Source organism: Salvelinus namaycush, chromosome 25 (assembly GCF_016432855.1).
Source record: "Salvelinus namaycush isolate Seneca chromosome 25, SaNama_1.0, whole genome shotgun sequence".
Lineage (NCBI taxonomy): Eukaryota > Metazoa > Chordata > Actinopteri > Salmoniformes > Salmonidae > Salvelinus > Salvelinus namaycush.
The window spans coordinates 5,971,732-5,997,412 of NC_052331.1; the positions used below are offsets into that span (position 1 = coordinate 5,971,732).

At 43.8% G+C, this 25,681-nt stretch overlaps 1 protein-coding gene across 1 annotated transcript in view; it reads right to left on the bottom strand.

The window, feature by feature from the left end:
* LOC120020560 (solute carrier family 26 member 6-like) overlaps positions 1–25,386 on the bottom strand; it is a 41,425-nt gene extending 16,039 nt beyond the window's left edge. Inside the window, exons 1-6 of the mRNA XM_038964265.1 lie at positions 25,247–25,386; positions 8,644–8,783; positions 7,752–7,862; positions 7,286–7,626; positions 6,371–6,523; positions 5,616–5,698 (exon numbers count right to left, since the gene is read on the bottom strand). Of these exons, the coding sequence (XP_038820193.1) occupies positions 5,616–5,698; positions 6,371–6,523; positions 7,286–7,626; positions 7,752–7,862; positions 8,644–8,783; positions 25,247–25,386 (968 nt within the window). The remainder of the gene's footprint in view (positions 1–5,615; positions 5,699–6,370; positions 6,524–7,285; positions 7,627–7,751; positions 7,863–8,643; positions 8,784–25,246) is intronic.
* Between the last annotated feature and the right edge of the window lie 295 nt (positions 25,387–25,681).

A 25,681-nucleotide genomic window follows, 5' to 3' on the forward strand; every position in this document is an offset into this window, starting at 1 on the left:
GAGAGGAAAGGTGAAGAGGAGAAGACAGGAGTGGAGAGAAAGGGAGAGGAAGAGATTAAAGCGGACAGCGGGAGGAAGGGATAGAGGAGAATTATGTGGTTCAAAGACACTGTCAAACTGTATCTCATTGATTACTGCCTCGTCCAGACCCTTCCTTGCCCAACACATCCCCTTGACTCTTGCTGCTGGTAACAAGTGTTGAAACATGTACACAAACAAATAATTTTGTTGGGGTTTAATTGTATATCCATGCACAGGCTAAGTTATGATGGCTCAAAGTAACCTAAATGATAAACAAAGTGATAAAGGACCTATAGGCTACCTGAGGTAAAGCATTGTTATGAAGAAAATTATTTGATACTTGAAAGAATGAAATTATCAATTTACACCAGTGACAATGATCAAGCTTATGAATGCTGTCTCCTCCATTCAGATAAGCTGCCTACAACAGCTGATATTGAGCAGTAGCAGTAGCCACTTCTTACTGTAACTTTTGTCTTATGCAGACCTGCAATCTGAAGACCATGCAGAATCAGCTCAAACACGTGTCCATTACTGCCTTCGGAAATCTTGATGAAACAGGTTGACATTTACTGGCAGTTGATAATGGTTTCACTGTCAACACACTTCTCTGCTCACTGTATCTGTGTTTCCTTATCTGACTTTTACATTTGTATCTATTCGCCTTATCTAGCCCGGCCCACTCGACCCAGTTCCATTCGAACGCGATTGTGTTTCCCTTTCACAACTTCTGTCAACGCTAGCGAATTACCTCAGAGCGGTAGCCAGCTAATAATTTAAAAAAGACGCATCATTAACACATCTTAAAAATAAGCAAAAACAAAACATGACTGACATTTGGGAACACACACAAATGGCTCTTCGGAGGTCGGATGGTATCACCGTACCCCATCCGTCCATGAGTAATAATTGGGTGGAGGACGTATGGGGACATTTTTAATTACTTCATGCTCTCCTTGGGAGTGGATGGTTCCACTATAAAAAATTACAAGAGTACAGAGTCTTATCACTACCTCCACAGTGTTAAGGTGGGCCGAGTTCTTCTTCACCAGGAGGAGGGAAAAGGATTGGTATTTTTTAAGGCCGATGTTCAGCCCAGCCAATCAAGCAGCTCTTACCACTCTGCTTGGGTACTTGTATCCAACAATGGATCTGTAGAGATGGCTGACTTGAAAATGTCAAGATTTATTGGTTAAGTTAACATGTATTTGTGGATCAACTGAACTTCTGCATTAATGTGGGGAATCTGTAAGCATCCTGTCAAATCTCATGTTGGTGAAGCAAGATAGGTTAATCCAGGTGAGGTTTATCCAGGTGAGTAGGGTATAACATTAATTTAGACATGTCAGCATCACATGTATTTCTGTAAGTATCCTGTCAAATCTCATGTTGGTGAACCAAGGTAGGTTTATCCAGGTGAGGTTTATCCAGGTGAGTAGGGTATAACATTAATTTAGACATGTCAGCATCACATGTATTTCTGTAAGTATCCTGTCAAATCTCATGTTGGTGAACCAAGGTAGGTTTATCCAGGTGAGGTTTATCCAGGTGAGTAGGGTATAACATTAATTTAGACATGTCAGCGTCACATGTATTTCTTTAGTGTTATTGTTTTTCTGGGTGAATAAGGTTTGTAAAATATCCTTGTGGTTGGGGGTAATGCCTAAAGCATGGTAAGTATAAGTGGTCTCATCTCATTGGGAACACTAGCAAGGTAAGTTTATGATGAAACTAACATGTGTTTGGATTAAGTTGATCACATTGTAACGAACGTCGTCGGGAGAAGGAGAAGAGGACTGGAGGGAGACTCTGGCTGCTCCGGACAGGAGGGAGACTCTGGCTGCTCCGGACAGGAGGGAGACTCTGGCTGCTCCGGACAGGAGGGAGACTCTGGCTGCTCCGGACAGGAGGGAGACTCTGGCTGCTCCGGACAGGAGGGAGACTCTGGCTGCTCCGGACAGGAGGGAGACTCTGGCTGCTCCGGACAGGAGGGAGACTCTGGCTGCACCGGACTGGAGGGCGTCGCTGGAGGTTCCAGACTAGAAGGCGTTGCTGGAGGCTCCGGACTGATGTCCTTCGTTGGAGGCCTCGTGCCATAACTCCTCACTGGAGGTTTTGTGCCATGGATCCTCACTGGAAGCTTCGTGCCATGGAACATCACTAGAGGCTTCGTGCCATGGATCACCACTGGAGGCTTCTTGCCATGGATCATCACTGGAGGCTTCGTGCCAAGGATCATTACTGGAGGCTTCTTGCCATGGATCATCACTGGAGGCTTCGTGCCATGGATCATCACTGGAGGCTTCGTGCCATGGATCAACACTGGAGGCTTCGTGCCATGGATCAACACTGGAGGCTTCGTGCCATGGATCATCACAGGAGGCTTCGTGCCATGAATCATCACAGGAGGCTTCGTGCCATGGATCATCACTGGAGGCTTCTTGCCATGGATCATCACTGGAGGCTTCGTGCCATGGATCATCACTGGAGGCTTCGTGCCATGGATCATCACTGGAGGCTTCGTGCCCTGGATCATCACTGGAGGCTTTGTGCCATGGATCATCACTGGAGGCTTTTTGCCATGGATCATCACTGGAGGCTTCGTGCCATGGATCATCACTGGAGGCTTCTTGCCTTGGATCATCACTGGAATGGAGAGACACACAGGAGGCCTGGCTCTGGGAGAAGGCACAGAACTCACCAGGCTGGGGAGACATGCAGGAGGGTGAGAGCTTAGCACAGGCACAGGACTCACCAGGCTGGGGAGAAATGCAGGAGGCCTTGTCCTTGGCCGAGGCACCGGATACACTGGACCGTGGAGGCGCACTGGCGGTCCCGAGCACAGAGCTAGCACAACTCGTCCTGGCTGGATCCCCCCTGTAGCCCGGCAAGTGCGGGGAGTTGGAACAGGCCGCACTGGGCTGTGCTGGCGAACCGGGGACACCGTGCGTAGGGCTGGTGCAGTATACCCCGGGCCGAGGAGACGCACTGGGGACCAGATGCGCTGAGCCGGCATCATCCCTCCTGGCTCGATGCCCACTCTAGCCCGGCCGATTAGAGGATCTGCGATGTAGCGCACCGGGCTATGCGTGCGCACTGGGGACACCGTGCGCTTCACAGCATAACACGGTGCCTGCCCAGTCACTCTCTCGCCACGGTAAGCACGGGGAGTTGGCTCAGGTCTCCTACCTGAGTCCGCCAATCTCCCCATGTGCCGGCCCCAAAAAATTTGGGGCAGCCTCTCGTGCCCGTTACCTCGAGCCAATTCCTCGTAGTGTCGCCGCTCTGCTCCAGCTGCCTCCAGCTCCTTTTTCGGATGGCGATACTCCCCCGACTGTGCCCAGGGTCCCTTGCTGTCCAATATTTCCTCCCATGTCCAGGAGTCCATCCTTCCACGCTGCTTGGTCCTTTGGTGGTGGGTAGTTCTGTAACGAACGTCGTTGGGAGATGGAGAAGAGGACCAAGGTGCAGCGTGGTAAGTGTTCATTATTTTAATTAAACAACTGAACACTGAACAAACAGAAAATAACTACCCACAAACACAGGTGGGAACAGGCTACCTAAGTATGGTTCTCAATCAGAGACAACGATTGTCAGCTGCCTCTGATTGGGAACCATACCAGGCCAAACACATAGAAATACAAAACAAGGACAACATAGAACACCAGACATAGAATGCCCACCCAAACTCACGCCCTGACCAACCAAAATAGAGACATAAAAAGGATCTCTAAGGTCAGGGCGTGACACACATAGTCCTCAGTCACACAATTGTTAATAATGGGATTCTCTCTGAATGTCTTTTTTTCTAACAAACATTATATCACAGGTGCAGAATGCAGTGTCCAATGGGTTAACTGACATAGCCTGGACAGATGAGAAGTGACGGAGTGCTGAACTCCAAGGAACTGTTGGAGATCAAGTGTCCTGTCAAGGGGAATGGCTGTGGTTCTCTGGATGATGTCTTCAATGGGACAACCTGTGATGTGAAGGTGGTGGAGGGCACACCCCAACTGCAACCCCATGGGCCAGCAGAGGCTGTCCTGAGTTTGAAGGCATTCTACTTTACACACATGCTGCCATTTATTGTTGAGGAGCATCAGGCAGGCAGATTGTCAGTGACAATATATGCAGCTCTGTAGAAGTATGTAGTCAGATGTCTCTCCTGTTTTCAGTTACTATTAACACATAGTTTTTCAATTAAAAAGCCTGACTTAATGCATCAACAGTCACAGTATTGTGGGAAATGTTTTAATGGCTTTATTTTTTATTAATATTCATGACTATGTAAATTTTTTAAATTAAGTCGAGTTGTAATATAATTAATTGAAATGTATTTAATGTAACTTTTGACACATAACTTTAATTCATATTCAGATATCGACCCTGTGAATTCCATTTGACTGGTCAGTTCATTCAACATCTTCATGAATGATATCACCACGCAGGTTACACAGGGCAGCAAAGTATTTTGTCCATTTTAGATGAGAGGTTGATTGGCACTGTCTGTGAGATTAATCTAAACCGTTTGAGCCTTTGAATTACGCGTTCCACATGAACCCTCACGTTAGCTATCCGTCTTGTACATGTGGTGTCGCCCTCTGACAGCTGCGCGCCTCTTTTTGTGAAGGCTGCAATTGTTCATTTGACCTTCCTCTCATGTAGCAGATCACGGATTGTGAAGCCCCGGGCAGCCATGACCTCATCACCTGGAGGTACTCCATGAACCCAGAATCCGATGTCGCTACATATACCTCCATATGCTGAGTAGATGAACATCAATGGCCACCAGGTACTTGATAGTGTTCTGGGCATAGTAAATCTGAATGACTCTCCCCTTGAATCCAGATTCTTGCACTTCTGTAAAGCAGTTTCTGAGCAGTCAATAATGCAGGTTGTTCCTGGGAGGTGGTCGTTAAAACATTGTTGCATTGTAGCACGGATGGTCTACCTTTGCAGCCATGGAATGTACTCCCTCAGATTCTTTTCCATCATGTCAATCCAATAACTAATCACTCGACTGACAACACTCTGCTAGTTACTGCTGCAGCAAATTGAGCTTCAGCTTCATCAGTGTCATCAGGAGTTGGTGTGTCAAGTCCACCGCTTTGAGGCAGAGCCACAAAGACTCCGTGTCTTTAGGAGGTGGATGCAGGGGCTCCACAGGTACATTCAGATCGACGTAGAGGTTGGTGTTCAAAACATTGCTGTAAAAACTGCCTCCTCTTCATCCAATTGTTGAGACAGCCTCGTACTGAACATATGTTTGTCATGTTGACCAATTTTAGGATTTTGTACGGTTCGGTCAGTGTAAAACTATCAAGCTCTCAACTAAAAGTACCACTTTTGCATGCGCCAGCATCGCACGAATGTTGCCGGAAATAGAAACACAATTGCAACTAACTCGCCGCGATCACTGTGACGTTCCAGAACAAGGCGAATAGGATGACTCTTTCCCAATGAACTACACCATATCACCTTCTCCTATCTTTCCTCTTCCTCTCCTCTTCTCCTGTGGACTCAACTGATCTTAGAACTCCCCACCCACCCACAAACAATAACGCATAAACACACACACACTCATAAACACTCACCCTTTGGGGATCTGTCCGATGACGGCCACTTTGTATAGGTTGTGCAGTTTGCAGTAGTAAGAGATAAGTGTTGCTCCTATGATCTGTAACACACACATAGACACGCATAAGTTACCATGCTCACAGAAACACAACATCGCCTGTCCTGTTGTGTACATGTGTATTTGTGAGTAAATCATTATTTCAGACCCTGTGTGGCTATGCTGTGTTCGGAATCCATGCACAAATACAGGCCAAATATTTAACATAACTAATCACTTTACCATATTTTAATGGATCAATGTGACTGACTGGACACACACACACACATGCACACAGAGAGACACATTCACTCCTCTTGACGAAATTACAAAATTATGTGCAAATATGGAACATTAAACTGGAACAATAAACTGGAACAAAAAACTGGAACATTGAACTGGAACATTGAACTGGAACATTGAACTGGAACATTTAACTGGAACATATGATAGTGATGAACCACGTTCTGGCCTTACTCTCCTATCAGCTATGGGGACAGGTTGCCCTCTAGTGGTTTTCACTAGAAGTGTCGTTCAGGAGACCAAAAGAGAGAGACAGGAATGAGACGCCAAAGACCTGGGGATGATTGTATGACAAATAAACAGAAACACACAGAGAGGTGTTAGATGTAAAGCAGGGTTTCCCAAACTTGGTCCACGTGTTTGTTTTTGACCTAGCACTACACAGCTAATTCAAATAACCGAGGTTGGTTAACCCTGGTGTAGAGGACTTACCGTTATGAGTTCTATAGGAACAGGCACAGGCATTTTCTTCTCAAAGTAAATGTTGAGTTCTTTGACCGTTATGAGAACCGCCAAGGCCACTAGAGTTACCACCACGGCCGCAATGTTAGTCTCTGGCAGATGTCTACAGATATCTATTAGGAGCTAGAGAGAGAGAGAAAGAAGAGAAGACAGAGAGAAGATAATAGATAGGGATAGAGAGAGAGAGAGAGAGAGAGAGAGAGAGAGAGAGAGAGAGAGAGAGAGAGAGAGAGAGAGAGAGAGAGAGAGAGAGAGAGAGAGAGAGAGAGAGAGAGAGAGAGAGAGAGAGAGAAGAGAAGACAGAGAGAGAGAGAGAGAAGAGAGAGAGAGAAGGGAGAGAGAGAATAGGAGAGAGAGAGAGAGAGAGAGAGAGAGAGAAGGGAGAGAGAGAGAGCGAGAGAGAGAAGAGAAGACAGAGAGAGAGAGAGAGAAGAGAAGACAGAGAGAATAGGAGAGAGAGAGAGAGAGAATAGGAGAGAGAGAGAGAGAGAGAGAGAGAGAGAGAGAGAGAAGGGAGAGAGAGAGAGAGAAGAGAAGACAGAGAGAATAGGAGAGAGAGAGAATAGGAGAGAGAGAGAGAGAGAGAGAGAGAGAAGGGAGAGAGAGAGAGAGAAGAGAAGACAGAGAGAATAGGAGAGAGAGAAAGAGAGAGAGAGAGAGAAGGGAGAGAGAGAGAGAAGAGAAGACAGAGAGAAGAGAGAGAGAGAGAGAGAGAGAGAGAGAGAGAGAGAGAGAGAGAGAGAGAGAGAGAGAGAGAGAGAGAGAGAGAGAGAGAGAGAGAGAGAGAGAGAGTGTTTCTGCATACATGCAGATGTTGGAAAACATTTTCAACTTTGAATGTATGAATCACCTGTTTCTGTGTGTGGATGTGTTGTGTAAACTCACATAGACCTGAGACAGCGGTCCTGTGAAGCGTCCAGTGCGGATCCCAAAGAGGCTTGGGAGTTGGGAAAGTACCACATGTATACCTGCTCCTGTCATGTAGGCACGTACCATGGGATCCGAGAGGAACGTCACCATAAAACCAAACCGAATCATGCCCAGCAGAAACAGAAAGATCCCACTCAGTAAAGTGGTGCTGGCTGCTATCTGTACTCTGAGGGCATCGCGGGCTACTACATCTAGAACTTCAGTCCCATTGGTTCCATTTAGGGTCATGAAGTTACTGTTTGGGGCCAGCCTCTCTGTTGTGGTGCCTATCATGATGCTGGTCACAGCAAATGCGCCTGAGGGAACACACACATTACCCACACAAGATCATGTTAGTGAAATCATTAGCATATTCCTTTGACCAAATTATACAAAAAAATTCTCTCTCTTTCTCCTTCCCCCCTTCCACGCTCTGTCTTGCCTACGGAGATGTGTCTGGAGGTGCCAAAGACACAGTACATGAGTACAGGGTAGAAGGAAGTGTAGAGGCCATACACTGGGGGCACAGAGGCCAGGAGAGCATAGGCCAAACCTGGGGAAACATTACAGAAATGTCAGTCTTCATAGTCTTCACAAAATAGATAGTTATCATATAGTATTCTCAGCCCAAAGAGATGCAACACTAACTTGAGATCAACTTGTGTAAATCAGGCTTTCACATACCTCAAGCATTGGTATCAATGAAAGATTTACATGTGGTTACATGCAGTGACTTAAAGTAACTAAGTACTCAGTGGTGTAAAGTACTACTTAGGTAATTTATATGGGTAGGCCTATCTGTACTTTAATATTTCTATTTGTCGCAACTTTTACTTTTACTCAACTACATTCCTAAAGAAAATAATGTACTTTTTAACCATTTTCCTTCACCTCCAAAAGAACTGGCTACATTTTGAATGCTTAGCAGGACATGAAAACGGTCCAATTTATTCACTTATCAAGAGAACATCCTTGGTCATCCCTACTGCCTCAGATCTGGTGAACTCACTAAACACAAATGCTTCAATTGTAAATTATGTCAGATTGCTGGTGTTTTTTTTATGCTGCTGTCTGGTTGGCTTAATATAAGCTTTTAACTTTACTTCTACTCAAGTATAACAATTGGTACTTTTGAACTTACAGTAAGTACATTTTAAAATAAATAGTTTAGACTTTTACTCAAGTAGTATTTTACTGGTTACCTTTCAATTTCACTTTTACATTTTCTATACATTTTGGTCAGGTACGACGATTTAGTACTTTTTCCACCATGTGTTGTTGATTTCAAGTTAGGATTGGACCCTGTGTGTTCAAACAGTAGAGGTGGTACAGACCCATAGGCAGGTGCATGATGCCAATGCTTATGCCAGATATGAGGTCTCCCAGTGCGTCTTGTCTCACTGAGTAACGAGGCAGCCATGACAGGATAGGTACAAAGCTCAGCACAGAACGCTTCAGCTTGGGCACTGAACACCTGAGACCAGGGGGAAGAGTTGGAGTGGTGGAGAGGTGGAGAAGTGGAGAAAAGAATAATACATTTTTGTTATCCATTTGTGACAACAGATATGTGTCTGCTGTGTGTTGAAGTTGGTGGATAGGGCATGCAGGCAACTCAGCTCCTTGAGTGCCACAGTGAGTGCAGGGTTTTGTTCCATTCCATCTCTTACACTTCTAATTAAACTAACCAGGAGTCTTACAGCTAGTCTGGAACATAAGACAGCACACACTGTGGCCATTCAGGACCAGGTTTCATCTCCTTTAGTGGCACATAGAGCCAGGTAACCCTGTGTCATAGGGCTGTAGGTAAAATCGAAGGGAGTAAGCCTACATAGGATTTAGAAAAGTGGCGAAATAAGGCAATTAAAATAAATGTTCTATCACATTGACAATATTCTTTTGGGGAAGCACAATTGATTCTAAGTTTGAGCATATCAAATTATTAACATCATAAATTGTTCCTACTATTTGATGAGCTTCCATCAGAATTTTTTACAAGTTGTCCTTTGTCCAGAATAATCGTTGTTCGGTTGTAGAATGTCGTCTTCATCTGTGGAATTAGCAGCCAACGCTAGCCATGTGGCGCAGAAGTGTCCAACTCACCATAACGCAAAACAAAGAAAATACCGAAAATCGCAATATACTGATATAAACTGATATAACTCGGTTTAAAATAACTACATTATGATGTTTTTAACACATATATCAAATTAAATCAGAGCCGGAGATATCTAACTTATAAAACGAAAGCTTTTCAGAGCGCAATGCAGACGTCCCTCTTGCGTCAGGCCAAACGGTGAAAAGACCAGACTGACCGTTCCAAGCGGTCTTGTTCGGCCTCAGATCTAGCTAGACACCCCATTCCAACTCTCACTGCCTACTGACATCTAGTGGAAGGCGTATGCAGTGCATGTAGACCCATAGATTCCATTCAAATTTATAGGCTGACCCTGGAACAGAGCCCTCGATTTCAGATTTCTCACTTCCTGACAGGAAGTTTGCTGCAAAATGAGTTCTGTTTTACTCACAGATATAATTCAAACGGTTTTAGAAACTAGAGAGTGTTTTCTATCCAATAGTAATAATAATAGGCATATTGTAAGAGCAAGAATTGAGTACGAGGCAGTTTAATTTGGGAACGATTTTTTACAAAGTGGAAATAGCGCCCCCCCTATTGAGAAAAGGTTAATTCGTATTTCTGTCAAATGTTTAGACTAATATTCCGCCATTATTTTCGGCGCTGTCTCGCTATAACGTAAGCTTATGTCGTACTAACGTTATTTTAAAAAATCGAACACAGCGGTTGCATTAAGAACTAGTGTATCTTTCATTTGCTGTCCAACCTGTATTTATTAGTCAAGTTTATGATTAGTTATTGATTAGATTAGGTGCCTCTCCAAGATTTCTCCTGACAATATTTCTGCATTTTCACTACGTATTCACATTGTCAAACCACGAATTGTGCCGCTAAATATGCACATTTTCGAACAAACCATATATGTATTGTGTAATATGATGTTATAGGACTGTCAACTGATGAAGTTTGAGAAGGTTAGTGAAAAAAATTATATCTTTTGCTGGTTTATTCGCTATCGCTAACGTGCCTTGAATGAATGCGGCTGTGTGGTAGGCTATTGTAGTAAGCTAATATAATGCTGTATTGTGTTTTCGCTGTAAAACACTTAAAAAATCTGAAATATTGGCTGGATTCACAAGATGTTTGTCTTTCATTTGCTGTACACCGTGTATTTTTCAGAAATGTTTTATGATGAGTATTTAGGTATTTCATGTTGGTTTCTGTAGTTATTCTAGCTGTTTTGGTGAGACATGTAACGGTGGCTGCAATGTAAAACTATGATTTATACCTGAAATATGCACATTTTTCGAACAAAACATATGCTATACAATAAATCTGTTATAAGACTGTCATCTGATGAAGTTGTTTCTTGGTTAGTGACTATTTATATCTTTATTTGATCGAATTTGTGATAGCTACCTATGCAGTAAAAAAATTGTGAAAATATGCGGTTGGGTCTTTTGCTATGGTGGTTAGCTAATAGAAATACATATTGTGTTTTCCCTGTAAAACATTTTAAAAATCGGAAATGATGGCTGGATTCACAAGATGTGTATCTTTCATCTGGTGTCTTGGACTTGTGATTTCATGATATTTAGATGCTAGTATTTACTTGTGGCGCTATGCTAGGCTATGCTAGTCAGCTTTTTTACTGATGAGGGTGCTCCCGGATCCGGGATGAGTACCAAGTAGAAGTTTAATAAGATGTTTACGCTCAGATTTTGAATAAATCACTTGCGCTAATCGCGGTTTGATGTCTACAATGTAGGGGGGAGGTTCAAAGGCAGGGTTCCCCAACTGGCGGCCTACTGGCCGAATTTGGCCCACAGAGGTTTTATTTGGTCCCCAAAATTGTCTTATGTCATTGGACACAAAAGACTGTAAAAACACCAGGAAATCAGCTCCAAGTGATTTACATTTTTGAAATCTGCTCACAAGTATTCCCACACATAGTATAGTGACATGATTGTATAAAAATGCAAGAAAGTTTTGAAATTAAAATGTTTTAGTCAAATAGAATATCTGTTTGGGATTCTTGCGGTCAAATTGACTTGTAATTATGTTCCGGACCCCCGACCATCCGCCTAGTTGACGATCGGTGTTCTAAGGGTTGCGCTACATGGTGATGAACTTAGAGATCAGCCAATTAAAACCAGCAACTGTTTTTGCAGCTCCTGCCATAGACTCCTGGTCAAGTCCCATTCTGAGGCATTGTGAATCCAGACATCTTGACAGAGGAAGAGTCGGCTGGTAGACAAGACTATTACTTTTTTTAAACAGTAAATAGCCTAAAGTTACTGCTATCTTACAAACGAATGTAACTGTGTTTATTAGTGTGCTTGCTGAAGGCAAGAACACTCTAGATTTCTTACATAGTCTTATTAGGTGTGCTTGCTGAAGGAAAAGCACAACTTTAGATTTCTCTCTTAGTCTTATAATTCTAAATAAAGTTTGCTTTGCTACCACACCCACAACGGAAGCACAATATTGCAGCATCGCATTAGTGGAAACCAAGACTGTTCTCGGGGCAGGCCCTGGTTGTAGCTAGATTTGTTTAAGTAACCGGGGTTAACTTTTACTAACCTTAACATAATTCTCCTAACCTGCCACATTATTGTCCTAACCAAACACATTAACTATTCTAACCTGTAGCGTAAGTTCTCCAATCAAAAAGTCACTGCTGCTAGTCAAAACTGGCAGACCTGGCCTGAGAACAGACTTGGTTCCACTAATGCGATACAGCCACAATCATGTCCTCGGATTCGCAGATGGACACGTTAGAACAGACTCAGGGTCTGTTTCTGTGGCAGCAGAAATGCTAAAAAACTCATGGTTAGTGTAATTTTGGGTGAAACCAGCAACTGACAGTAAAAGCAAGACTTCTCAACACAGAGGTTGAAACATTCATACGATACAACATACGATTTGTTTAACAATTTTAGAAGAAAATATAATGTCTACGTTGCACAGTAATATTGCCATCGCTAACATACTCATCATTTATTTTAGGTATGAGAAACTCTTCATGATTCCTTAGAAAATGTTATGAAATCTGAAGACACATTGCGTTAACACATTAAACCGATCATATTTAGTCTTTCAAACATTAAAGGTGCAATATGCAGAAATCGCTACGCCATTTCCTTGTTACTAAAATTCGAATAGAGTTTATGTGGCACAATGAACCATGTATAGTGTAGAGAATCATTGAACCATCTAAACTGCTGTGAAATACCTTTTCAATAACCAAAAATATTGTATTTTCAGCTGTTTGAAGCTGCTATGCAAAACCGAAAGTAAAAGACGCAAAAACGAAACTTTAGAACGGGAAGCATAGAAATAGCGCACATAGAATAGATCGACCGCGTCTTAGACTTGCGTTCAACACGAATGACAGATCTATAACTCACGTTTCTATGTGATTTGGTCAAGTCGCTCAAAATGTTACATATTACAGCTTTAACTTCCACACAGGTGTGTGAATCGTCTTTCTTTGCCTTTTTAGTGCAATAAACGTTATGGTTTCTTTAACACAGAAGAAGTCGCTGTTAAGCCTGAATTGGCATACCCAAAACCAACGAGGAAGTCTGCAGTGTTGAGAGCGGTTGGATGAAACCAATCAGTACGCCAAGAAAAATTCTCAAACGTGCAATCCCGCTCTTAATTTTTATTATTTTTGACTCACCATAAGTTCTGTGATAGATTGCTTGCATTCAGATTTTTATACTGTGTGTACTTTTTTAACTAAAACCAATAAAGATTTGCAAAACGTAGCCCTTTCCACTCACATTCCGTATACGGGTTGAAAATGGCACATTTTGTCATTGATAAGCGCATAAATTGAAACGCAGTAGCTGTACAGTAACATCTTATGCATGACGTAGAAATTCAAGTTCTCCACTTTACAGCTCTGTATGAGTTTTGACTGACAGCTGTTATAAACTTGAGGACAGTGCAACAAGAAGATGCCCCTATTCCTCACACTAATTGGACTACTTTTGCACATTTGTTGTTGTCTGAGTGAGGGAAATGCTGTACATTGAGAAGAGTCGATGTGTTCTAAAAGATGAGACATTGAGGATTCTAATAAAGACCGTGTTGATGTCATACAATCAAACCACACACCCATGAGTCCAAATGTCTACGTCACATTTACATATTTGAAAACTCATGTAATTTACACTATCAATGTTTATGATTGTTATGTTTAATCCACAGATGCAAGGATGTTATTCACTGGGTTGTCCTGAACCGAATGAGCATTTGTTTGTCGTATTGTGAATACAATTTGCTGCGGAACACGTACCTGAATGCACTCATGACTCCATTCTATGTGCACAAAAATGACAATCTGTTTCTCTGAAATGCCTTTTGAAAGTCTACCACTGGAAGATTGTATTTTAAAACTTAGCTAGCCATGTCCGCAATAGAATAAGCTTTAAAATGATTCCCATGTGACCCAGCTCATGCAGCGTGACACAACTCCTTTGCATAGAGTTGTCAGGCTGTTGATTGTTGCCTGTGGAATGTTGTCCCACTCCTCTTCAATGGCTGTGCGAAGTTGCGGGAAGTGGAACATGGTATCGCACACATCAATCCAGAGCATCCTAAACATGCTCAATGGATGACATGTCTGGTGAGTATGCAAGCCATAGAATAACTGGGACATGTTCAGCTTCCACGAATTGTGTACAGATCCTTGCGACATGGGGCGTCCATTATCATGCTGAAACATGAGATGATGGCAGCGAATGAATGGCAAGACAATGGGCCTCAGGATCTCGTCATGGTATCTCTGTGCATTCAAATTGACATGAATAAAATGCAATTGTGATCGTTGTTCGTAGCTTAGAACTTGGTGAGGACGATGAGCAAGCAGATTACCAACCCTGAGACAGTTTCTGACAGTTTGTGCAGAAATTCTTTGGTTGTGCAAACCCACAGTTTCATCAGCTGTCTGGGTGGTTGGTCTCAGATGTCATGACGTGGGCCTTTCTGGGTAGAGCTAGTTCCCACCCCTCTCTCTCTCTCTCCCCTACACCCAGGTTTTGTTATCTCAGGTCGTAAATGCCTGGAGGAGACTCTCTCCCTCTGGCCATGCAGAAAGAGACACATAGCGAGAACAAAGGATTTCACATTGCGAACTCCTAAATCCCCAACATGGGGATTTGATACAAAATGTCCACTTGTGAGAAGGTGGGGATGGCCAACCTTCAGATCACGTAATAATAATTACAGAGAATTAATTTGATAAAATAACAGTCTTCACTTTAATGATGCCAAAGACATGACACAGACGATCCCTCAGGTGAAGAAGCCGGGTGAGGAGGTCCTGGGCTGGCGTGTATACACGTGGTCTGTGGTTGTGAGGCCTGTTGAATGTACAAATTCTCTAAAACTACATTGGAGGTGGCTTATTCAGTAGTAGAGAAATGAACATTCAAATCTGGCAACAGCGTTGGTGGAAATTCCTGCAGTCTACCTGCCAATTGCACGCTCCATCAAAACTTTGTGTTGTGGGACAAAGCTGGACATTTTAGAGTGGCCTTTTATTGTCCCCAGCATGAGTTGCACCTGTGTAATAATCATTCTGTTTAATCAGCTTCTTGATATGCCACACCTGTCAGGTGCATGGATTATCTTGGCCAAGGAGAAACACTCATTAACAGCGATGTAAACAATTTTGTGCAAAATATTTTAGAGAAATATTATTATTGTGCTTCTGGAACATTTCTGCAATCTTTTATTTCAGCTCATGAAACACTTTACATGTTGCATTTATATTTTTGTTCAGTACCCACTCAAAAAGACAGCCAAAAGTTTGTTAAATTCTCAATGTGTCACTGTGCTTTTAACCATTTTAATGCACAACAAAGTTCTCTGCAGATTATTAAAGCAAATGTGATCTCCACAGACCTGCAACATGTGCATGCTATCTTGAACATGCACGCTTTCTAAGATTACATAGGAGGACATTTATAGTTACAGTAAACTTCAAGACAAATATGTCCATGGATGTCTTTCTAATTTTAAGGTTGAATAAATACTGTTACAATAGTAAGATAGTGTTAACTTTAGGCTATTTACCTGTATTGCAAAATGTTTATTGAATTGTATTTGTGCCCAAAGTAAACTGCCTGTGACTCAGGCCCTGTCACGTTCCTGACCTGTTTTCTGTTAGTTTTGTATGTGTTAGTTGGTCAGGACGTGAGTTTGGGTGGGCAGTCTATGTTTTCTGTTTCTATGTTGGTTTAAAGGGTGAACCACCCACCAAATTACCAGAACCAAGCAGTGTGACTACGAGCAGCGACCAAACAATCAGGACTCGTGGACTTGGGAAGAAGTCTTGGAGGGAAAAGGACACTGGGCACATATTGGGGAATATCGCCGCGCTCGTGAGGAGATGGAGGCAGCGAGAGCCCAAGAGCGGTGGTATGAGGAGGCAGCAAGGAGACGTGGCTGGAAGCCGGAGAATAAAGCTCAAGACCGGAGATATGAAGGTACGCGGCTAGCAAGGAAGCCCGAGAAGAAACCCCAAAAATTTCTTGGGGGGGGGCTAAGAGGTAGTGGGCCAAGGGCAGGCAGGAGACCTGCGCCCACTTCCCAGGCTAACCGTGGAGAGCGGGAGTACGGGCAGACACCGTGTTACGCAGTAGAGCGCACGGTGTCTCCTGTACGTGTGCATAGCCCGGTGCGGGTTATTCCACCTCCCCGCACTGGTAGGGCTAGATTGAGCGTTGAGCCGGATGTCATGAAGCCGGCCCTACATATCTGGCCACCAGTACGTCTCCTCGGGCCGGCTTACATGGCACCAGCCTTACGCATGGTGTCCCCGGTTCGCCTACATAGCCCGGTGCGGGTTATTCCACCTCCCCGCACTGGTCGGGCGACGGGGAGCATTCAACCAGGTAAGGTTGGGCAGGCTCAATGCTCAAGGGAGCCAGTACGCCTGCACGGTCCGGTATTTCCGGCGCCACCTCCCCGCCCCAGCCCAGTACCACCAGTGCCTACACTACGCACCAGGCTTCCAGTGCGTCTCCAGAGCCCTGTTCCTCCTCCACGCACTCTCCCTATGGTGCGTGTCTCCAGCCCAGTGCCTCCAGTTCCGGCACCACGCACTAAGCCACCTGTGCGTCTCCAGAGCCCTGTACACACTGTTCCTTCTCCCCGTACTCGTCCTGATGTGCGTGCCCTCAGCCCGGTGCCACCAGTGCCGGTACCACGCACCAGGCCTATAGTGCGCTTCGAGAGGTCAGTGTGCCCTGTCCCTGCTCCCCGCACTAGGCTTGAAGTGCGTGTCTCCAGTCCGGTGCCTCCAGTTCCGGCACCACGCACCAGGCCTACAGTGCGTCTCAGCCGGCCAGAGTCTGCCGTCTGCCCAACGGCGCCTGAACTGTCCGTCTGCCAAGCGCCGCATGAACTGCCCGTCTGTATTGAGCCTTCAAAGCCGCCCGTCTGCCATGAGCCTGCAAAGCCGCCCGTCTGCCATGAGCCTACAGAGCCTTCCGCCAGACAGGAGCCGCTAGAGCCTTCCGCCAGACAGGAGCCGCTAGAGCCTTCCGCCAGACAGGAGCAGTCAAAGCCTTCCGCCAGACAGGATCAGCCAGAGCCATCCGTCTCCGCAGCGCCATCTGAGCCATCCGTCTCCTCAGCGCCATCTGAGCCATCCGTCTCCCCAGCGCCGTCTGAGCCATCCGTCTCCCCAGCGCCGTCTGAGCCATCCGTCTCCCCAGCGCCGTCTGAGCCATCCGTCTCCCCAGCGCCGTCTGAGCCATCCGTCTGTCCCGAGCCATTAGAGCCGCCCGTCTGTCCCGAGCCGTCAGAGCCGTTAGTCAGTCAGGAGCCGCTAGAGCCATTCGTCAGTCAGGATCTGCCAGAGCCGCCAACCAGACAGGATCTGCCAGAGCCGCCAACCAGACAGGATCTGCCAGAGCCGCCAACCAGACAGGATCTGCCAGAGCCGCCAACCAGACAGGATCTGCCAGAGCCGCCAACCAGACAGGATCTGCCAGAGCCGTCAGCGAGCCATGAGCGTCCAGAGCCGTCAGCCAGCCATGAGCGTCCAGAGCCGTCAGCCAGCCATGAGCGTCCAGAGCCGTCAGCCAGCCATGAGCGTCCAGAGCCGTCAGCCAGCCATGAGCGTCCAGAGCCGTCAGCCAGCCATGAGCGTCCAGAGCCGTCAGCCAGCCATGAGCGTCCAGAGCCGTCAGCCAGCCATGAGCGTCCAGAGCCGTCAGCCAGTCATGAGCTGCCCCTCAGCCCAGAGCGGCCATTTATCCAGAACTGCCCCTCAGTCCAGAGCTGTCTCTCTGTCCGGAGCTGCCCTTCAGTCCGGAGTTGCCCCTCTATCCTGACCTACCTCTCTGTCCTGTGCTATATCTCTGTCCTGAGCTACCTTATCCCGGTGCTGCCCCTTGTCCCGGTGCTGCCCCTTATATTAAGGTTACCATTAAAATTAAGTGGGTGTAAGATGAGGGTGGTCATTCTAAGGGGGAGACGTAAGCTGGGATTGACTATGGTGGGGTGGGGACCTCGCCCAGAGCCTGAGCCACCACCGTGGTCAGATGCCCACCCAGACCCTCCCCTAGACTTTGTGCTGGTGCGCCCGGAGTTCGCACCTTGAGGGGGGGGTTATGTCACGTTCCTGACCTGTTTTCTGTTAGTTTTGTATGTGTTAGTTGGTCAGGACGTGAGTTTGGGTGGGCAGTCTATGTTTTCTGTTTCTATGTTGGTTTAAAGGGTGACCTGATATGGCTCTCAATTAGAGGCAGGTGGTTTTCATTTCCTCTGATTGAGAGTCATATTAAGGTAGGTGTTTTCACACTGTTGGTTTGTGGGTGGTTGTCTCCTGTGTCTGTGTTATGTTACGCCACATGGAACTGTTTCGGTTTTGTTTGTTCGTTTGTTCGGTTTATGTAGTCTGTTCCTGTTTTCATGCGTTCTTCGTTATACGTAAGTTCTTATGTTCAGGTGCGTCTACGTCGTTTGTTGTTTTGTAGTTAATCAAGTATAGTTCGTTTTGTGTCTTGTTTAAATAAATAATATGTCATCACACAACGCTGCAGTTTGGTTCAATCCCTGCTCCTCCTCTTCGGATGAAGCATCCCAGAAGCTGGGATATTCATATACATGGTGGATGTGGATAGAAAACACTCTAAAGTTTCTAAAACTGTTAAAATAATGTCTGTGAGTATAACAGAACTGATATTCTCGACCCTTATCTCTCTTTTGACGAACATATCAAGACTGTTTCAAGGACAGCTTTTTTCAATCTACGTAACATTGCAAAAATCAGAAACTTTCTGTCCAAAAATGATATAGAAAAATGAATCCATGCATTTGTTACTTCTAGGTTAGACTACTGCAATGCTCTACTTTCCAGCTACCCGGATAAAGCACTAAATAAACTTCAGTTAGTGCTAAATACGGCTGCTAGAATCCTGACTAGAACCAACATTTTTTATCATATTACTCAAGTGCTAGCCTCCCTACACTAGCTTCCTGTTAAGGCAAGGGCTGAGTTCAAGGTTTTACTGCTAACCTACAAAGCAATACATGGGCTTGCTCCTACCTATCTTTCCAATTTGGTCCTGCCGTACATACCTACACGTACGCTACGGTCACAAGACGCAGGCCTCCTAATTGTCCCTAGAATTTCTAAGCAAACAGCTGGAGGCAGGGCTTTCTCCTATAGAGCTCCATTTTGATGGAATGGTCTGCCTACCCAATTTGAGAGTCACTGTCTTACTGGTGCTCTTCCATGCCATCCCTAGGAGGGGTGTGTCACTTGAGTGGGTTGAGTCACTGACGTGATCTTCCTGTGTTGTTTGACCCTTGGGTTGTGCCGTGGCGGAGATCTTTGTGGACTATACTCGGCCTTGTCTCTGGATGGTAAGTTGGTGGTTGAAGATATCCCTCTAATGGTGTGGGGGATGTGCTTTGGCAAAGTGGGTGGGGTTATATCCTGCCTGTTTGGCCCTGTCCGGGGGTATCATTGGATGGGGCCACAGTGTCTCCTGATCCCTCCTGTCTCAGCCTCCAGTATTTATGCTGCAGTTTGTGTCGGGGGGCTAGGGTCAGTCTGTTATATCTGGAGTAGTTTGCCTGTCTTATCCCGTGTCCTGTGTGAATTTAAGTATGGTCTCTCTAATGCTCTCTCTTTTTCTTTCTTGCTCTCTCTCGGAGGACCTGAGCCCTAGGACCATGCCTCAGGACTACCTGGCATGATGACTCCTTGCTGTCCCCAGTCCACCTGGCCATGCTGCCGCTCCAGTTTCAACTGTTCTGTCTGCGGCTATGGAAATCAGACCTGTTCACCGGACGTGCTACCGGTCCCAGACCTGCTGTTTTCAACTCTCTAGAGACAGCAGGAGTGGTAGAGATACTCTGAATGATCGGCTATGAAAAGCCAAATTACATTTACTCCTGAGGTGCTGACTTGTTGCACCCTCGACAACTACTGTGATTATTATTAGTTGACCCTGCTGGTCATTTATGAACATTTTAACATCTTGGCCATGTTCTGTTATAATCTCCACCCGTAACAGCCAGAAGAGGACTGGCCATCCCTCATAGCCTGGTTCCTCTCTATGTTTCGTCCTAGGTTTTGGCCTTTCTATGGAGTTTTTCCTAGCCACCGTGCTTCTACACCTGCATTGCTTGCTGTTTGGGGTTTTAGGCTGGGTTTCTGTACAGCACTTTGAGATATCAGCTAATGTAAGAAGGGGTATATAAATACATTTGATTTGATTTGATTTGATATGGCAGGCGAAACCCCGAACACAAACCATCCCCGCCAAAAATTCAGCCTACCACTGTTTCCAATGGCTGTCATGTTTATAATGAGGCGAAATCCTCCCAGATTGCAGTTCCTAGGACTTCCACTCGATGTCAACAGTCTTTAGAAAGAGTTTCAGGCTTGTTTTTGGAAAGATGATCTAGAATTGGTATTTTTTCCAAGTGGCTCCCATTTTGGCTGTAGTGTTTTCATACTCGTGTATGAGAGCGCGTTCTTTGTTCTTTATCTCCGGTAAAGACAATAACGATTCTCCGTCTTAAATTTGATTGTTTATTTACGTATTAGGGTACCTGAAGATTGATTATAAACATTGTTTGACTTGTTTGAAGAAGTATATTGGTAACGTTTGGTATTCATTTTGTATGCATTTTGAAGGAGGGAAACCAGTGGATTATTGAATGAAGTGCGCCAGCTAAACTGAGTTTTGGGGGATATAAAGAAGGACTTTATTGAACAAAAGGACCATTTGTGATGTAGCTGGGACCTTTTGGAGTGCCAACAGAAGAAGTTCTTCAAAGGTAAGGCTTTTATTATATCCCTATTTCTGACTTTCGTGGTGCACCTGCCTGGTTGAAAAATGTTTTTCATGCTTTTGTTAGCGGGGCGCTGTCCTCAGATAATCGCATGGTGTGCTTTCACCCGTAAGCCTTTTTGAAATCTGACACAGCGGCTGGATTAACAAGAAGTTAAGCTTTATTTTGATGTATGACACTTGTATTTTCATGAATGTCATTTTAATTTCACGCTCTGCAATTTCATCGGATGTTGTCGAGGTGGGTCGCTAGCGGAACGCTTGCACCAGAGAGGTTAAATTCTTGTTAATCTGACTGCACTGTCCAATTTAAAGTAGCTATTACAGTGAAAGAATAACATGCTATTGTTTGAGGAGAGTGCACAGTTATGAACTTGAAAATGTATCAATAAATCAATTAGGCACATGTGGCCAGACTTGATACAACAGTTTGAACAGAAATGCGATGGTTAATTGGATCAGTCTAAAACTTTGCACATACAATGCTGCCATCTAGTGACCAAACTCAAATTGTGTCTGTCCTGGAATAATACATTGTGACCTTCCTCTTGCATTTCAAAGATGATGGGGGAAAAAACGTTATGTTTTTTCTTTGTATTATCTTTCACCAGATCTCATGTGTTGTATTCTCCTACATTAATTTCACATTTCAACAAACTTCAGTGTTTCCTTTCAAACTGTATCAATAGGCATATCCTTGCTTCAGGTCCTGAGCTACAGGCAGTTAGATCTGGGTATGTCATTTTATGCAACATTTGAAAAAAATGGTCTGATCCTCATATTTTTCTTAAAACTGCATTGTTGGTTAATTATATGGCTGCAATCCCGTTAACGGGATGATATGACAACAGCCAGTGAATATGCAGGGCGCCAAATTCAAACAACAGATATCTCATAATTAAAATTCCTCAAACATACATGTGTTTTATACCATGTTAAAGGTAATCTTGTTGTTAATCCTACCAAAGTATCCGATTTCAAATAGGCTTTACAGCGAAAGCACCACAAACGATTATGTTAGGTCACCGCAAAATCAAAAAAAACACAGTCATTTATTCAACCAAAGACAGGAGTCACAAAAAGCAGAAATAGAGATAAAATTAATCACTAACCTTTGATGATCTTCATCAGATAACACTCATAGGACTTCATGTTACACAATACATATATGTTTTGTTCGATAAAGTTCATATTTATATGCAAAAACCTCAGTTTACATTGGCGCCATGTTCAGAAATGCCTCCAAAATATCCGGAGAAATTGCAGAGAGCTACGTCAAATAACATAAATACTCATCATAAACTTTGATGAAAGATACATGTTTTACATAGAATTAGAGATACACTTGTTCTTAATGCAACCGCTGTGTCAGATTTCAAAAAGCTTTACGGAAAAAGCACAATATTCAATAATCTGAGAACAGCGTTCAGCCACAAAAGGAAGCCATACAGTTACCCGCCAAATTGTGCAGTCAACAAAACTCATAAAAAACATTATAAAGCTTCACTTACCTTTGCTGATCTTCATCGGAATGCACTCCCAGGACTCCCACTTCCACAAGAAATTTTCATTTTGTTCGGTAATGTCCATCATTTATGTCCAAATAGCTATTTTTGTTAGCGTGTTTGGTAAACAAATCCAAAGTCAGGAAACGCGTTCACTAAAAGCAGAGGAAATGTCAAAAAGTTCCGTAACAGTCAGTAGAAACATGTCAAACGATGTATTGAATCAATCTTTAGAATGTTTTTAAGATAAATCTTCAGTAACGTTCCAACCAGAGAATTACATTGACTTCAGATGTGCGATGGAACAGAGCTCCCTCTCATGTGAACGCGCATGGTCAGAGCATTGTCAGGTCATGATAGACCTGACTAATTCCTGTCTCCTTCGGCCCCACTTCACAGTAGAGGCATCAGACACGATTCTACAGACTGTTGACATCTAGTGGAAGCCGTAGGAAGTGCAAACTCATCCATATCCCACTGTGTATTCAATAGGTTGAAAATCTACCAACCTCAGAATTCCCACTTCCTGTTTGGATTTTTTCTCAGGTTTTTGCCTGCCATATGAGTTATTTTATACTCACAGACATCATTCAAACAGTTTTAGAAACGTCAGAGTGTTTTCTATCCAATAGAAATAATAATATGCATATATTAGCAACTGCGACTGTGGAGCAGGCAGTTTACTATGGGCACCTCTGGGCACCTTTCATCCAAGCTACTCAATACTGCCCATGCAGCCATAATAAGTGTTAAGGGCTTGTACTGTAAATAAGCATTTCATGTATCTGGTTGAGAGAATGCCAAGAGTGTGCAAAGATGTCATCAAGGCAAAGGGTGGTTACTTTGAAGAATCTCATATTAAATATATTTTCATTTGTTTAACACTTTTTAGGTTACTACATGATTCCATATGTGTTATTTCATAGTTTTGAGGTCTTCACTATTATTCTACAATGTAAAAAATGGAAAGATAAAGAAAAACCCTTGAATGAGTAGGTTTGTCCAAACTTTTGACTGGTACTGCAAACAAAAAATATTAACTCAACATGTAAATAAAGCGTTGTTCCCATGTTTCTTGATTTGAAATAAAAGATTCCAGAAATGTTAGATATGCAATAAAAGCGTATTTCTCTCAAATGTTTTGCACAAATTCGTTTAAATCTCTGTTAGTGAGAAATGTATCCTTTGCCAAGATAATCCATCCACCTGACAGGTGTGGCATTTCAAGAAGCTGAACAAACAGCATGATCATTACACAGGTGCACCTTGTGCTGGGGACAATACAAAGATACTATAAATTGTGCAGTTTTGTCACACAACACAATTGCACAGGTGTCTCAAGTTTTGAGGGAGCGTGTAAATGGCATGTTCACTGCAGGAATGTCCAACAGAGCTGTTGCCAGAGAATTTAATGTTAATTTCTCTACAATAATTTTATGTTAATTTCTCGACAACAAGCTGCTTCCAAGGTCGTTTTAAAGAATGTGGCAATATATCCAACCAGACTAAAAACAGCAGACCACATGTAACCATGCCACCCCAGGACCTCCACATCCAGCTTTGTTACCTGAAGAATCGTCTGAGAGCAGCCACCAGGACAGCTGATGAAACTGAGGAGTTTTTCAGTCTGGAATAAAGCCTTTTTGTGGGGGAAAAACTCATTCTAATTGGCTGGGTCTGGCTCCCAATTGGGTGGGGAGCCAGACTCTCCATCGCCCCTACGCAATCATGTGAAATTCATAGACTAAGGCCTAATTAAATTATTTCAACTGTAACTCAGAAAAATCTTGTTATTGGTGCAGTGGCTTCTTCATTGCTGAGTGGCCCTTCAGGTTATGTTGATATAGGACTCGTTTTACTCTGGATATAGATACTTTTGTACCTGTTTCCTTCAGCATCTTCACAAGGTCCTTTTCTGTTGTTCTGGAATTGATTTGCACTTCTCGCACCAAAGTACGTTCATCTGTAGGAGACAAAACGCGTCTCCTTCCTGAGCGGTATGACGGCTGCATGGTCCCATGGTGTTTAAAACCTCTCTAGGTAGCGTCCCACCTGGTCAACATCTGGTGAAATTGTCAGACAATATCTTCTTTAAGTAAATCAATTAAACCTTTTAATGCATTTGCAGACAGAAGTTGACAATGGAAACACAGTGCGTAGGTTTCAGAGTAAGTTCTGCTCCCCACCAAAGGGCACAGCTGATTTTATACATGTGGTCACTCCCTAGTGGTATGATCACCTACGTCAATGTATGTGTGTATCAATAAGCCGAGGTTACCTAATATTACAGTAGCTTCTCTGAATTTATTAGCATTATCCACTGTAACACACTTCTTTTATTAATCTAGTTTCGGTCTGGCTCAGACCTAGCCTGCAAGCACACTCTCGCAACAGCCAGGGCTTAACCATAAAAACTAATATAGATAGCTTGTGCAACATATAGTGGCAGAGTTTTTAGACACATAGCAACAGTATCTCATTATAAGGCCTGCAGCAAAACATATGAATCTTAAGGTCCCCTTATTCAATAATGGGTCTTTGGGACAAACCCCCTACAACGTGAATTCAACCTATTACTAATGTGAAATCAACCAAAGCTTGAAACCCTAAGCCCATTTTCAAATTTCTTGTTGAACCCTGGTTTGAATTGAAATGATAGCTGTTGAAGACATGGGCCTAAAAAGCATAATTGATGATATATGATTGATAAAGTATATTTACTTTTCATTTGCTCTGTTAAATCTACCCTTTGAAATGACTTTGATTGCAATAGTGAATGTATTGAGTTTTTAAGTGGAGACACATTTATGCAAATTTATTTGCCCATTTATTTGTCTATGTTGAAAATTGGTTACCATGACATACTAATCCCGTTGTTGAAATGTCACCCTCTAAATATCAGTCTACATTGATTACTTTTTCAAATCCAATGTATTTTACTAAGTTCCACATCACAATACGTTGACAAATTACATTGAAACAACGTTGATTCAACCAGTTTGTGCCCAGTGGGATGTTACTATCTTACCTGAGGGAATCTTTCACCCGCTCCTTCAGGAGAGGTCTGGTGGAGTGAGTCCGTCTTCTGGCCAACTCGTCCAAGCAAAGCTCGTTCATAACATCCCTCTCCACGTAAAATTCCCCAGCCCTCTGCTCCTCAACTCCCATGGCTGTCTTCCAACACTGAATGTCTGTCTGTTTATTGCTTTGTGTGTCTCTCTCTTTTCTTTCTGTCTATGTCTCTTTGTCTGTCCTTCTAGTCTGAAACAATGTGCAGAAGAGAAACCTCTTGTTCCAAAACAACAGAGGTCTCACAATTATCAACAAACTGTCAAACACCCTGATAAGAGGTACAAAAAAGCTACTCTATGTTCCAAGCTAGTCTGAGTGTACTCCTGGCTGTGTCTTTGTTTGTAACTCAGTTGGACCTTCTTCATATCTGGGTGCAGGACACAATCCCTGA